Source organism: Gallus gallus, chromosome Z (assembly GCF_016699485.2).
Source record: "Gallus gallus isolate bGalGal1 chromosome Z, bGalGal1.mat.broiler.GRCg7b, whole genome shotgun sequence".
NCBI lineage: Eukaryota > Metazoa > Chordata > Aves > Galliformes > Phasianidae > Gallus > Gallus gallus.
In genome coordinates this window covers 28385681-28399473 of record NC_052572.1, presented here as the reverse complement: position 1 = coordinate 28399473, position 13793 = coordinate 28385681, and the positions used below count along the sequence as shown (strand labels likewise).

General features: G+C 35.4%; 1 protein-coding gene across 3 annotated transcripts in view; it reads right to left on the bottom strand.

Moving 5' to 3' along the window:
* UHRF2 (ubiquitin like with PHD and ring finger domains 2) overlaps positions 1 to 13793 on the bottom strand; it is an 82339-nt gene that overhangs the window by 44072 nt on the left and 24474 nt on the right. For all 3 annotated transcript variants that reach the window (XM_004949077.5, XM_003643002.6, XM_040656582.2), the window contains one exon: positions 1281 to 1499. In XM_004949077.5, coding sequence (XP_004949134.1) covers positions 1281 to 1499 — 219 coding nt within the window. The remainder of the gene's footprint in view (positions 1 to 1280; positions 1500 to 13793) is intronic.

Sequence of the window (13793 nt, the reverse complement as noted above, 5' to 3'; positions counted from 1 at the left end):
GAAGATTGTAATAAACTGAGTCCATAAAACTCCCATTGCTCTAAAATTAGAAAACATTCACAAAACAATTTTAATCTACTTCTATGATAAACCAAGTCAATACCCTTCTAATTTCCTAGTACTACTTATGACTGTATTTAAAATGAAATACTGAATTGCACCTGATCACAGGTCACGTCTTTCTTCCAACTAAATGTGTCCTACATTAGTTTTTCCTACAGGTAGAATAATTCTCCTTTTTCATAATGAAAATAAGAGTATTAATGTATTAGTCTATTTCAGTTAAAGAATATACTCCTAGACTAATGACACTACTCACTGAGTACTATGTAGTACATGTCATGATTAAACCAATCACTGCTTAGGTATAAAAAGAAATATCACTTCAGTTCAAGTTTAATTTTAAGAACAGTTTCAATCTTAGCATGTAAGCATCCCTTCAAATACGTATATCCCACTTCTGGAAGAATGGAGGTCGCAGATTGGATCTAATAGTCTTCAGTTCTTTATGTCAAAAAGGGTAGTGTTAGAGGAGTAAGAAAAGCTAGTGGGAGGAGGAAGATTACAGTGAATTCTTCAAGGAGATAGTCCATAAAGATTGGCCATCTCTTCATCCTTAAAAAGGTAATCAAACAGCTTACTGAAAGTTACGTCATACAGATTTCTGTAGAAAACACTGTACCCAAAGAACCATACACAAGTTTTTAAAATCAAATAGAAAACCAAGGCAAAGCAAAGATACCCTGGTAAGTTCAGCTACATGAAAATTAATTTAACTTGCACATCCACAGTTCCATATTTTACCTGTCATAAGCAATAGTACCTGCAACAAGATTTTATTCTTTAAAATACTAACCATCCAATTCAGTGACTTACTCTGATTGTCAGAGATATTTAACTCTTAATGATACCTGGAAGTTCTCAAACTTCTCAGAAATCTCTGAAAACTGATGTTTCAGCTATGAATGGAATTAATTATATAAAATAATATAGATTTATAATTAACTCAATATAAATACATAAATACAAATAAAAACATACTTAGATCAGGTGAAATCTTGTATCACATAAAACCCTGTAATTACCTTCAGCAATTGCATGAAATGCAGAAATTACAACTCATAGTTTGCACAATTTGAAAACTGTGCACTGCAATTCCATGACTCAGACAGCTGTGGGATTGAAGTATCACATTAATTTTAATCTGGTGATGACTAGTAGACAGAAAGATAATTTATATGGAATGTAAAGATCTTACAAGTTGGTCAATCAAATCTTACCCCAGAAGAATTTTAGCATGAACCTCTTTGTTAGTCCTTGAGATTTCTCTCAAAGAGGTAATTTCTGCATCAAACCAAAATCCTCTTTCTTCTGGAGTCTCAACATTGTAGTTAACCATCACCACGTCACCCACTTTTAATTCACTCCACTTCAGAATGGTTCTTGCTCGGGGTCGAAGATTATTGATGTCCATTTCTACTATGCCACTCTCTGGGTACCTTCAAAAGTGAAACCAAGAACAGTAGTGATTACTCCTTCTGTAACAGTAAGTTACAAGTCACAGATAACACTTTAGGAAAGTATAATTTTTAAAAACGTCTTATGGACATATAACAAACTTGATATAAAAGTCTAACCTAATATCCTTTTGAAAAATGTAAGTTTAACATAAACAGAATCCAGTTACTTGATTAATCTGAGATGGGAAAAACAGTCTCTAAAGTCCTATTAAAAATATATATATATATATAAAAACTAGTTGACTGTTTTCATTTAGAACACAATCAGCTCCAAGCTTTAGCACAGACATAGCCCAAATTTGGTCTCAGTGTGGTCAGTATTTTAAGTAAATCAGAGTGAAAAGGTAATAAAGATTAATTTTTTCAGCATGGCCCATTTTTAATTTAACTCTGCCTTCATGTACTCATTACACTTCCACTATAGCATCATATTTAGGACAGATCTTTTAAAAAGTCTGACTCTACCAACACAGCTTATCAAATTCATGTAATGGACACAGCTCAAGTACAGATTCCATGAACATACGTTTAAAAAATAGCTATCTACAAAATCGATTAGGGGACAAAATATAGTAAAGCTAAAACCTCTAGAACAGAAAACATTTATCTCTTAATTACAAAAGGAAAGATCTAGTAAAGTAAATGGGAGAGCATTCCTTTTGACAACTTGTCTTGAAAAGATGCAGAGAAGAATCCAATGCTTTAAGCAAGGAAAGTAAAGGTAAATGGTTCACTAAATCATAGCTAAGAAATTGTGATTGATTTATTATTTTTCACTTAAGATTGACTTTTTTTTTTAAAGGCAGATTTTACATAATATTACCTGCAAATTGTTAGATTTTATAAGAGATGTCATACAGTAGCACAAGAGGATGCAAGCAATCAGTACAAAAACAAAATCAAACAATTACTAATAACATCTGAAGAGCTCCAATTTCTTCCCAAACTGAAACTCATTTAGTAGAACTAAAAGTGATATGTGACAGCAATACAGCTAAAATAAAAAAGAATACTAAGAAAAAACCACAAACTTTCTAACGTTTGAGATGTTAACTTTTCCGTCTAACAATATAGCCTTCATAAATGTGTGAGGTAATTCTTCAACATCAGTAGTGCTTGTAGGATTTTCCCATATGCTATAAATACAGCACAATAAAGACTTCATGAAAACATTGCTAGCAGAAAGTAGCTGGCCTGCTACAAAAACAAGTGCTAGACTAAAATGGTCAGGTTGTTTAGTGATACTGCACGTAAGCTAAAAAATTCTCCATCATTACTCAAGTAGAGGATGATATCACAGCAGACGTTTCATACAATATGCCTAAAGGCATTAGACCTATTTTTAAGCATTCTTTTTTTCTAGCAAAAATTGCAAAGAACATTAGCTCTTAAATTTCCAGCATGTAATTATAATTATTTTAGAAACAGCACTCTTGCTATACAGCTTGATATGACATCGTAACATAGCCCTGCTAAATCACAAAGACAAAATTCCACTCTTGCTAATTAAAGTATGATACCTGTTAGTTTCCAGCATGCCTGTCTATAGTGAACAGGACCACCTCAAACCCTTGGAAAAATTGCACACTGTGACTTGATACATTTCTACATAAACTAAACAGATTTGTCATTAACAGTGTAAGGCTCTAGTAAACTACAGTCTGAAGGCTGTCCTCTCATAACCAACTGAATGAAAGCCCACTGATGCAACTAGGTACATAATTATCATAGAACCATAGAATGACCTGGGTTGAAAAGGACCACAATGATCATCCAGTTTCAACCTCCCTGCTATGTGCAGGGTCACCGACCACTAGACCAGGCTGCCCAGAGTCACATCCAGCCTGGCCTTGAATGCCTCCAGCAATAGGGCATCCACAACCTCCTTGGGCAACCTGTTCCAGTGCGTCACCACCCTCCAAGTGAAAAACTTCCTAATATCTAACCTAAACCTCCCGTCTTAGTTTAAAACCATTTCCCCTTGTCCTGTCAGTATCCACCCTCATACAGTCCATCTCCCTCCTGTTTATATGCTCCTTTTAAATACTGGAGGCCAATTGTAGAAGTTTCTTATTGTTTGTTCAACATTTTTTTCTAAATTTAACACACCAGTCTGCTACAACAAAGGTGAGCTAGAGAGAAAGCTTGGATGCAGTAGAAGCGCCACAGAAGACCTACTACACCATCTACACACCCCTTCTTTGTCCTTTATTATGCAGATATCTTAAGTGTGGCTTAAACTTGTTGGAAGATTTATCAGTTTTTTTTAAAGAAACATGAAACAATTTAACAGTGGCTGTACCTTTAGATAAACCGATGACCAAATTAAAAAACAAACAAACAAGCAAAAAACTGTTCTTTACTACTTACAAAAGTTAAATCCTAGGAGTGCTTCCCAACACTTTCAGATCCTAATTATCAAAACCTGCATAATAACAATTATATCATGTAGAGACATGTAGAGATTGAGACTGAGTCACTATCAAAGTAAGAGTCTCCTACGATCGAACTTTTCAAATCTGCAATACTTTTGGCTGCAGTTTGAGGGTACTGCAAAGCCATTGTTGGTATACACTTTTGTGCTGCAGCTCTCCCTTAGAAGAACTATTCTACAACTGTACAATGCTCAATATTGCAGTAACTAATATCCACTGAAAAAAGGTAAGAAACTCACCTCCAGCAATACAAAAAGCAACTGTGAGGTAATGTCTGTTTTATTGAAAGACCTACATAATGGCAATGCATTATAGTAGAACAGGCAACTGAAATCTTAGGACAGCTAAGTTTGAGCTACTGGTTCACTTCAATCATAACAAATCCCTCCTAAAGTTTGAAGATGACCATAATTAAATGAAGAAATGATGTACTTGAACTGAGAAATGAAAATAGGTCTTAAACATCAGAAAAATAAAGAATTATAAATTAGACAATGCTTATGTACACAAAAATAAGCAAGAAATATCCACGAGATTATAAAAATGTTATAAAAATAACATTAAAAAATTCCAATGTCACTATCCAAAAAATAATCAAAGAAATGTAACTCGCAACAACATGCATTTGTAGGAATTTTGATCTGAAATAAATAAATAAATAAATCTAGTCTCTTCTAAAATTAAGACTTTTTTGGTGTCTGTTTTCCAGAAAGGTCTTCGGACAAATAACTATTATTTAATCATCAAAAATTATTTTGTGCCCAACTCAGCTTTGTGCCATCTTTGTGCCCCTAGGAAACCCAGAACAAAATGCTTCCTACTGTTTGTCTGAGAACTTCAAAGATTCCCATTGTCAATGACTCCAACTCTGCTCTTGGAAATATCTACATAAAGATCCCAAAGAAAGAAGATTGCTAACCAACATTAATAAAATAGATACAGAAGATACAACCTAGAGTCCCGATTTACAGACAGAAATCTACTGCTTTCCAAAGCAAGAAAAAGATAGAATCCTCACTGAGGGAATTTTTACTCATTTTTTCTCACTAGCTGGCCAAAACTTTAAGCTTACAAATCTTCCTTTTGAAGGACAGTTTATGAACAGGTAAGATTTTTCCTTCTTAGATTCCATACTCTTCTCCATCAGGTTCTATACACAACATGCATTGCTGCTGTGTCTCTGCATACCAAAAGGCCCTGACAAACCACCCTTTGGTAAATTCTAACAGATATTTGACATTTGTCCATAATTTATATCCCAAACTGAACAGGTCAAACAACATTTTGAGTTCAGCTCAAAATCACACATGCAAATATATTAAGCACAGCAACACTACTCCTCTTTATATTGAATAATAAACAACGAGTACTTCCACAATAAATTTGGAACCTCAACATATCAAATACCAATTTACTTAAGTAGGAAAAAAGCACACTCAGCAATAGAAAATGCCATTCACTCCATGCTCACTTTCCAGAAGTTGAGGACGTTATTTGCATAAAATACATTAACTTAATACTTAATCTCTTACATATGCAAGAGTAACATGTAACTATGTATGACCACTTTCTGGTATTGTAGGTAGATGGTATTGTATGTAGATAAACCAAAAGACAATATTTATTCAAGCCTTTAACAAACCTCAAGAAAGAAATGAAGAACTCATTCTCAGAACTGTAATCAACAAGTGATAGACATGAATGTTTAGCAAAGGTGTTTTCTCGCTTACTGAATTACCTATAAAATCCTGTGATAACCCTCAATTAAAAACAGAAGCGGTTTCACAGCTATGTTCTAATTAGTGTAGTTTAAATTTTTGAAGTTTTAATGATGATCATTCGACACAATCCAACCTTTAAACAATTATAGACATTTGTCTTTCCTATTTTTGACTACACTCAGCACCTAATATTTAAAAAAGCAGACATAGTAGCAGTAAGTGTTATCATAACACTGATGCTATAGTGAGTACTGCCCATTAGAAGTCTCATATTCACTGACAAGGCACATTCCCCTGTAATTTTACTTCCCTTTAATTTAGCTTCCCTGGTAATATTTCTAACTAGATAGTAATATCAGCATAACAAGGCTTACCTCTGATTTCCTAACTTCACAGTTTTCAGAGAAAAGCATTACCAATGACGTAAAAATTCAAGTATTTCTTGGTATCCACTCACTCCTAAGGCATTCAAATACTGAGAAACATGAGTTCCACATCAGAACATACACAAGACTTTTCAGTTCACTCAGAACTTTCAATGCATCCTTCAAGTCCCTCCTCACATGTCTCTAGAACAACTGAAACTGGAAAGAAAAAAATGCTGAAACAAAACAAAAAATACCAAGACTTCCCTACACTTTCTCCAAACTAGTATGGTAAGTAATGTTAGTGGAAAAGTGAAATTTCCAAAAATTGCTATTTTCCAAAATAAACAGAATGAAAACTAGGAGTATTTGAGAAATACACTGAGTGCAAGGGGAGGAACTTTGACGTTCCTTCACAGAAAACAAAATATTTCTGTTTGCAACAAGAGCATTCACTCTGCTCAAAGTAGCTACCTCTCAAAGCAGCACTTCTCTACCTTACTCTGCCATTCGGTGCAGCCACAAGCCAAACTCATTTGAATGGATAAACAGTACTGTGGGTTAGTCTTTTAAATATATCAGGAAGCAAGAACATTTTACAGAGATACAATCACCACATTCAACAACACTGAACTATCAGGCATTACATACCTAGGAAATGAAGTAAGAGGAAAAAGTGGCTACCTCTTCTGAAAAAAAAAAAGCCCTTAATGCTTGAAGTATGCCTTCTTGTCTCCAAAATTCAATTTAACTACACATTGTAGTGTGGTAATTGTCATCTGTTAAATCCCAGACTTTTACTTTTTAAGGAGAAACGTACAAATAAATATTTTGAAAATAAAGCTATTAAGTCTCAACTTCAAACCATTTGTTGAGAAAGAAATAGCAAGTTTAAGACTATTGTTCTGCTGACTGCCTCTTCAGCTAAGAAGGTGCTTTAAAGGAGAAAGTGTTGTAGTTTTATTTCCCTGAAAAGGTCATTCTTAAAACAAGAAATGATGTGCCTATTTATCTTCTAACTTTCTCAAAATATTCTGCGCTCTCCAACAACCTGAAGTTATAACTTTGGGAATTCAAGATTAAGCTGCCCATAAACAAAGTTTACAAGAATCTCAGTCTGGGACATTACTTTCAAGGCATACAGAATGACTAAAATTCACAACTTTTAATGAGAACACAATTAAATTATGTTCTTCTTAATATACCTATGCATACTCACATACTCTTGAAGAGAATGTAGAATTGTGCATAAATACGTTATTTTTAACAGGTTAAGACACTGTTAGTGTGGATAATGTGTGAAGCAAGACAGAGACTTTTGGAGTGCCAGCCTTACACAATCTTTCAAAAAAAAGGCTTTTTTTTTTTTTTTTTTTTTTTTTTTTTTTTTAAATTCTCTCTTCTCCTTATGAAAAGGAGGATCAGTAAAACATTTAAACTTCTACAGGAACCGTTACTCTTTATACACGTTCCATGACAACTCCTCTTACTGTCTGCAATCCTGATTAGTCTTGAACAAACAGGGCACATAATAAAAGTATTGAAGAAAGAAGTAATCTAGCTGACCATACCTGAAACACCTTTTCCCCCTATACTTATAGACTGTTCAAAGATCGTACAACAGAGAAAATATTTATTCATTTTATTTCTTCATTATTTTATTTAGACAGGTTGAGACCTAGTGAACTAGCAATCATTTTAAAGAAATTATTTCCAGCAGGATTACCCCTATCTTTTTCCTTCTAAACTGCCTTTTCATTATGTATCATTTCCCATCTGTCCAAATTGAAGTTCATTGCCCAAGTTTGTATTTTTACATCCACTTCAGCCAGCATGACATACCTACGCTCCTAACATGACTCAAACACTTCAGAAACAAAGAATCTTAGAACGGTAAGACAATCTCACAAATGCTTCTCAGACAGAAGCAAAACAAAAATTAAAACTTGAATATTAACTTGGTGGTTACTTTAGTAATGCTTTAGTAGCATTTAACAAACCTTCTAATTCAAATGGAACCTACCACTGACAGACCGATACAACTGTATTAGCTCAATTGCCATTTAGAAACACAGGAGCCCAACTCAGCCCCAGATCACTGAGATTAGCCCTTTTATTACAGGCTACCACACACACACTCGTATTTTCCTAGACACCATTTATGATCTAAGAATCTAAAATTACTGTGGTATTCTTCACAGTTCACTCAATTTTTATGACATTTTACATAGCCTGTGGAAAACTAAATGACTAATAAGAGTTAAGTTCTGAGTGACGCTTACTTACAGGTATGGTAATAATAGCACATTCCTATGTGCCTTTACCTTCAAAGCAGGCTGTAATTCCTTCAGGAGTAATGAATGTCTTTTTCTGAAGTGGTTTTAAGAAGCAATTGAGTTTATTCTTTTAAGACTACAGGTCCTGATTAGTAATAATATTTCATAACAGCATGTAGTACATAAACACAACCTGCTTATTTAGCTGAAATAGCGTCTTCTATACAGGACAGAAATTGTAAGAACAGGGGTCTCACTAGAACCTGAGGAATATGATGTTCTTAATTCTTCAAGCTGAAAAATAAAATAAACTACCCATCAGAATTTCTGTTTCATAGAAACGCATAGCTCAGGTTCACTCTGTACACTAAACCGCCAAAAAGTACCTCTGTAACAGTCATCAATCTATATATTCTCTTCTTCCTGGTCCACCCCCGCCTTTATTTTCAGTTCAAAGAGAATGTGTGAAGGCAACACAAGCCAAAACTACATAGCTGAACTCTCTGAAGGGAACTGCAGGGGTGAGCATAATCAAGAGTGCAAGCAAGCGTGCCACCCTAGCAAAGCCACATTCATGATGATGGCTGTTTTACTAGGCTACATGGAACAAAATAAATCAGTTCAAAGTTCGCTATTTTCTCTGCACAAAGCAGCTCAACCTTAAAATCCTCAACAGCATACAGGTTCCAGGATGGATAAACAAACATGAATTCAGAAAACATACCTCACAGTAACCAACAGATTAACTGCCTATGCAAATGCTTATATGTATTACTCAGTAGCTCTCCACATCCAGTTTACATGGAGTGGATTTCTGAATTTTGTTACATGAGAATTACTGTAGGATCACATCCAAGGACAGTATAGTTTCTACACATGTAATATCTAATACTCAGAAACATTCTACCCTACAGATATCCTGAATGGAGGCATTCTTCAGCAACGTCAGACTTAAAAGGATACTGCAACTTTAACCCTGCCTCAGCAGTCTTGCAGCAGATTTTCAAATTGCCAACATCCACCATGACCACTTTGGAAATTACTGTATCCTTTGATCTTTCAAGCTAGTGGCATAAATATCTACAGGTGCTAAAATAAATCTTGTAAAATTAAAAAAAAAAAAAAAAAAAGCAGAAGCAAGCTGTGGTTCTTTGTAGAGAGTCTCTGATGCTTAACATCATCTAACAACTTTCTACACCAGTAATGATGAGGATCCCTCACAGATTGCAGCATTCTCACCAGACCCAAAAGAAATATTAAGTGCAAAGAAGTACGTCTGGGAAACTTACTGAAAAATGGTGTACAGAAAGAGCAGCAAAGACTAATGTAATCAGTAGATCTATCTTCAAAATCCATCAGACAACCAAAGCTATAAACAAAACAACTTCTGTTTGAAGAACATAGTTAGATAACAAGAACTCAGATTTAATTGCTTACTTCAGTCCATCATGTTAAAATGTTCCTGTTAACCAATAAAATCATCACCCATCAACAGCAACCAAGTCTATTTTAACAAGGCCAAAACTTTAACTGGCGATATAAAAACCAGTTTTCACAAATCTATAGCTGGAAGTACTCTAAGTTCTGCCTACATAGAACAAGGAACTTAATTAGGCTTACAGGAATCCTTACCAGTTGTAACTGCTATCTGGCTACCTAAACTACCTTAACAAAACTGGGCATGTAACTCACTGATAAGGCATCCTGCCTCATAGTGTTTATCTGATAGGGTCTTTACAACACCAAAGATAAGACATCCATGAAAATTCTACCAGGTCATAAACATCCAACACACATCCCAAACAGATGAGAAACAGACCTGACTTGTCTGTTAGTGATAGGACAAAGGGAAATGGCTTTATACACAAAGAGAGGAGATTTAGTTTAGATGTTAGGAGAAAATTTTTTACTCGGAGGTGAGGCACCGGCACAGGCTGCCCAGGCATTCAAGGCCAGGTTGGTTGGGGTTCTGGGCAGCCTGGATCTGATGGGTGTGAACTGCTCTGTTAACTGATATAAAACTTCAGAAGAGAACTGTCACCTACCCTGGAAAAGTGACCTATGCTTGAGTTATACTGAATCATTTATAAATAGATAAGCATACTGGCATTTCTCAGGCTGCAGACATTGCTAGACTTCCCACAACTATTGTGTTGAGTGCTTCCTTAATGGAAGTCCCTCATTACACACGACTTACCGAGGAAATCAGGAGCAAGAAGGAAAAGGCAGCATCTGCTTGTAAATCAACAAGTCTTTCAACTGCTTCAGGGAAGAGCTAACCATTGAGAAGACAACACTTAGTGAGAGAACTGCCTCCCTAACATTAAGCTATAACCTGTACTGCACAAGAAATAAGTACAAACTGAAGACATTGACAAGAAATGGTAAGCTTTTACATTACAGCAATATAAGATATCTCTGCTGTATTAAGAAACTCTAGAGTGCCTTGCTCCTGCTCCTCATATAGTAAGTAATTCTTAAGCAGGTAAACAAAATCTGGTAATTACTTACAGTCTTGTTAACTTTAGGATCCAAACATACATAGCATTTGTCACAAGTCCTTTCAAAGAGAAGAAGGCTGAGTCATGTTAAAGACAGGTTCATACTCTCTTTGTATTAGAAAACAGTTGCTTGAGACAGAAGAAATGGATTTTAGTAATGTATGAAGACTGACAGCACACCTTAACCTTAATATCAAAAACAGTCATTAAAAACTTTAACCCATGCAAAGGTGAAACAGAAATGCAATTAATAAAGTGGCAAAAAGGGAGATTGACAACAGTGGTAGACACAGGAACACCTGTAAGAAATGCTGCCTCTAGGCAAAAGACTGTTAAACTCACTACAGAAGAAGGACTTAACAGGTAAAAGCACTATTTCCACAACCGGATACCAAAGTTGGTACCAAAGGTCAAATGAAGCTCAGAACTGATAAAACTCCCTACCTTAATGAAAACAGTTCTCTTAAACAAGTACCACTTGTGTTTTAAAACCTTTCAAAATAAAGAAGGGATATCCCTTCTTTATTCACATCACTAGCAGTCACAGAAGGGAGTAAATCTTGTTTAGCCACAAGGCAGTTTCCCTTATGAAAGTTATTCAAAGCCCTTATCCACAAAGGTTAATTTTTCTTCATTGCAATCCTTCCTAGAAAAGCTTTGCCATTGTGCATTCTCTCTCATATTCACTTTAACTACGCTACTTAAACAGGAAATATAATGAACAGTGGAATAAATGAGAACCCTGACCATTAAGAGGAGGTACACTTGTGAAACTGTTCAGCCCAAGAATTAGAAGTAGTTTTAGCAAACGTAGAACTGTAAATGCTTGTGCAAGACTAATACAGGAATCAAGCAGCACCACTGCTAAAACCACTTAAGAAAGGGACAAATCCTGCCTCAGCCTCTAAGAAGAGACATTCCAAAGGAGTGATCCAAAAGTTAACTTGTTGAAAAAGAATTAATAATTAGTTGGATTCCTCACTTGATAGACTATGAAATATTTCCAGCTAGGAAAACAAAGCCAGAATTTACCTGAAACCTGTTGATGCTACACTAACTTTTTCAAAGATCAAATGTGGAATACACTGGCATCCAATAGAAATTGGATTGTGATTCACAGCCACAGAATTAAGTACAATCAATAGCTGGAGTAACATTAACCCTTACTGAAATTGATAAACAGACTGTCTAGAGACATTTTGGCTAAAAGAAATCTTAATTAGTTCTTTGTTTTGACAGATTTTTCTCATCAACCTGAAAAACTTGAAAGCAGAAGTGTGCTTTGGTATAAATTATGAGGGTGATGTAGCTTAATGATGTACCTTCCTGACAGGTGATAGTATAAGAGAATGACTGAGGTGAAGCACCACTTTTGGATAAAATTCTCAGCAGGAGACTTCTCAGACAGATGTCTGAAACAATGCACAAATCTGTCCCGAACCTGTGAATACAGTGTGAATACTAACGAGACTGCTAAAAAGAAAAAAAGGAAGCAGCAGTTTCAGTCCTTCATTTAAGTTAAGATATGCAGGATCTGTGTGTTTCAGAGAGAGCAAGGCAGCTGAGGTCTGCACTTGAGGACTTCACTTACAATGACAGAAAGCTGTTCCTGAGACAGGGTTTTATGGTATACTCTGTACTCTTATGTAAGCATTGCTATAAGCACTATGGGTTCCAGGTATCGAATGGGAAAAAAGAAGGAAAGGATGTTTCAGCATTTTTTTCTTATCAGATTAAGTCTACCACAAAAAAAATGGCATAATAAAGTGTATTTGCTATTTATCACCAATTCTCAGAGAGAAAGAAGTGGAATAGATCGATTTAAAGTACTATATGTGCTGTGTCCTTCAGCTGTAACCTTTTTGGTGAGATTTTCTTCCAAACAAGCAGAGGGAAAACAAAAGCATCGGTGACAATTTAAGAAGCAGAGGATGTGTGTCCACCTCTGACATCTCTTCAGCATATTCAAGTAATTTTGATAGCCTTACACGCACCAGGCTTATGATTTCCATTCCCCTAGCCATTTTTATTCTGTTTCAGAAAACTGCAAGTGTTTTCATCTCTTGCAAGAGTATACCTATTATGGACAAGGCAGAGCTGAAATTATCCTAACTAAGATAATCAAGAGATATCCTTCAAGTGCTAGAGGGTAGCTCCCTCAAGACACAACACAGTAAGAAAAGACAAGACAATGGTAAATAAGTGAGGTAGCAAAACACACAGGCTTAACCTAAAAAACCCCAGAACATCCAGGAACAAGTAACTGTGCAGAAGAAAAAAGAACAGAAAACGAACCTCAAAGAAGTGAGAAGTTAAATTAGACATAACAAATTCTGGAGCAGAGAGGAATTGCGCTGGAAAGTACGTCATGCTTTCCCTCTTTATCCATAGGAAGCACACTGGCAGCATGCCACATATGTGGTCTACAAAGAGGTGAGCATTAATGTATGCAAATCAAATGCTACAAAAACACATAATTATTAGCACTAAAAGAGAAAAGTGAAACATGTGCACTAAAGGTCAGCAATATTCCTCTAAAACAAAGCAACTGATAGAAGTTAAAGTCTTCTTTCCAAAAAGCCTTCTCACAGTTTGTTTCTGAAAATTCAAGCATTCAATACCCTACACTGAATTAGTGATTAAAGGCTATGATCAACTGTATTGCAACATTATGTTTCTATGTTTTATCTAATTTTGCTGGCAAGGAACATACAGCTGCTATCCATGACCTTACAGCAAGAAGATGATTGTCTCTACTTGGTAGAGTACACACAAGTAAAGGTCAATTCTATTTTTTAGCATGGGTACGCCAAATAAAATCAGTCATGTTGTGCAACATTTTCTACTTCAACACTCTAACTCATGGAAGAAACTAAATCATTTCGAAGAGCAGCATAATTCCTCTTACAGTTACAAATATTTCTAAAAATTTTTTGTCCGTGGCTCAATTGTATATAGCTACGCTGTCAGAAAAA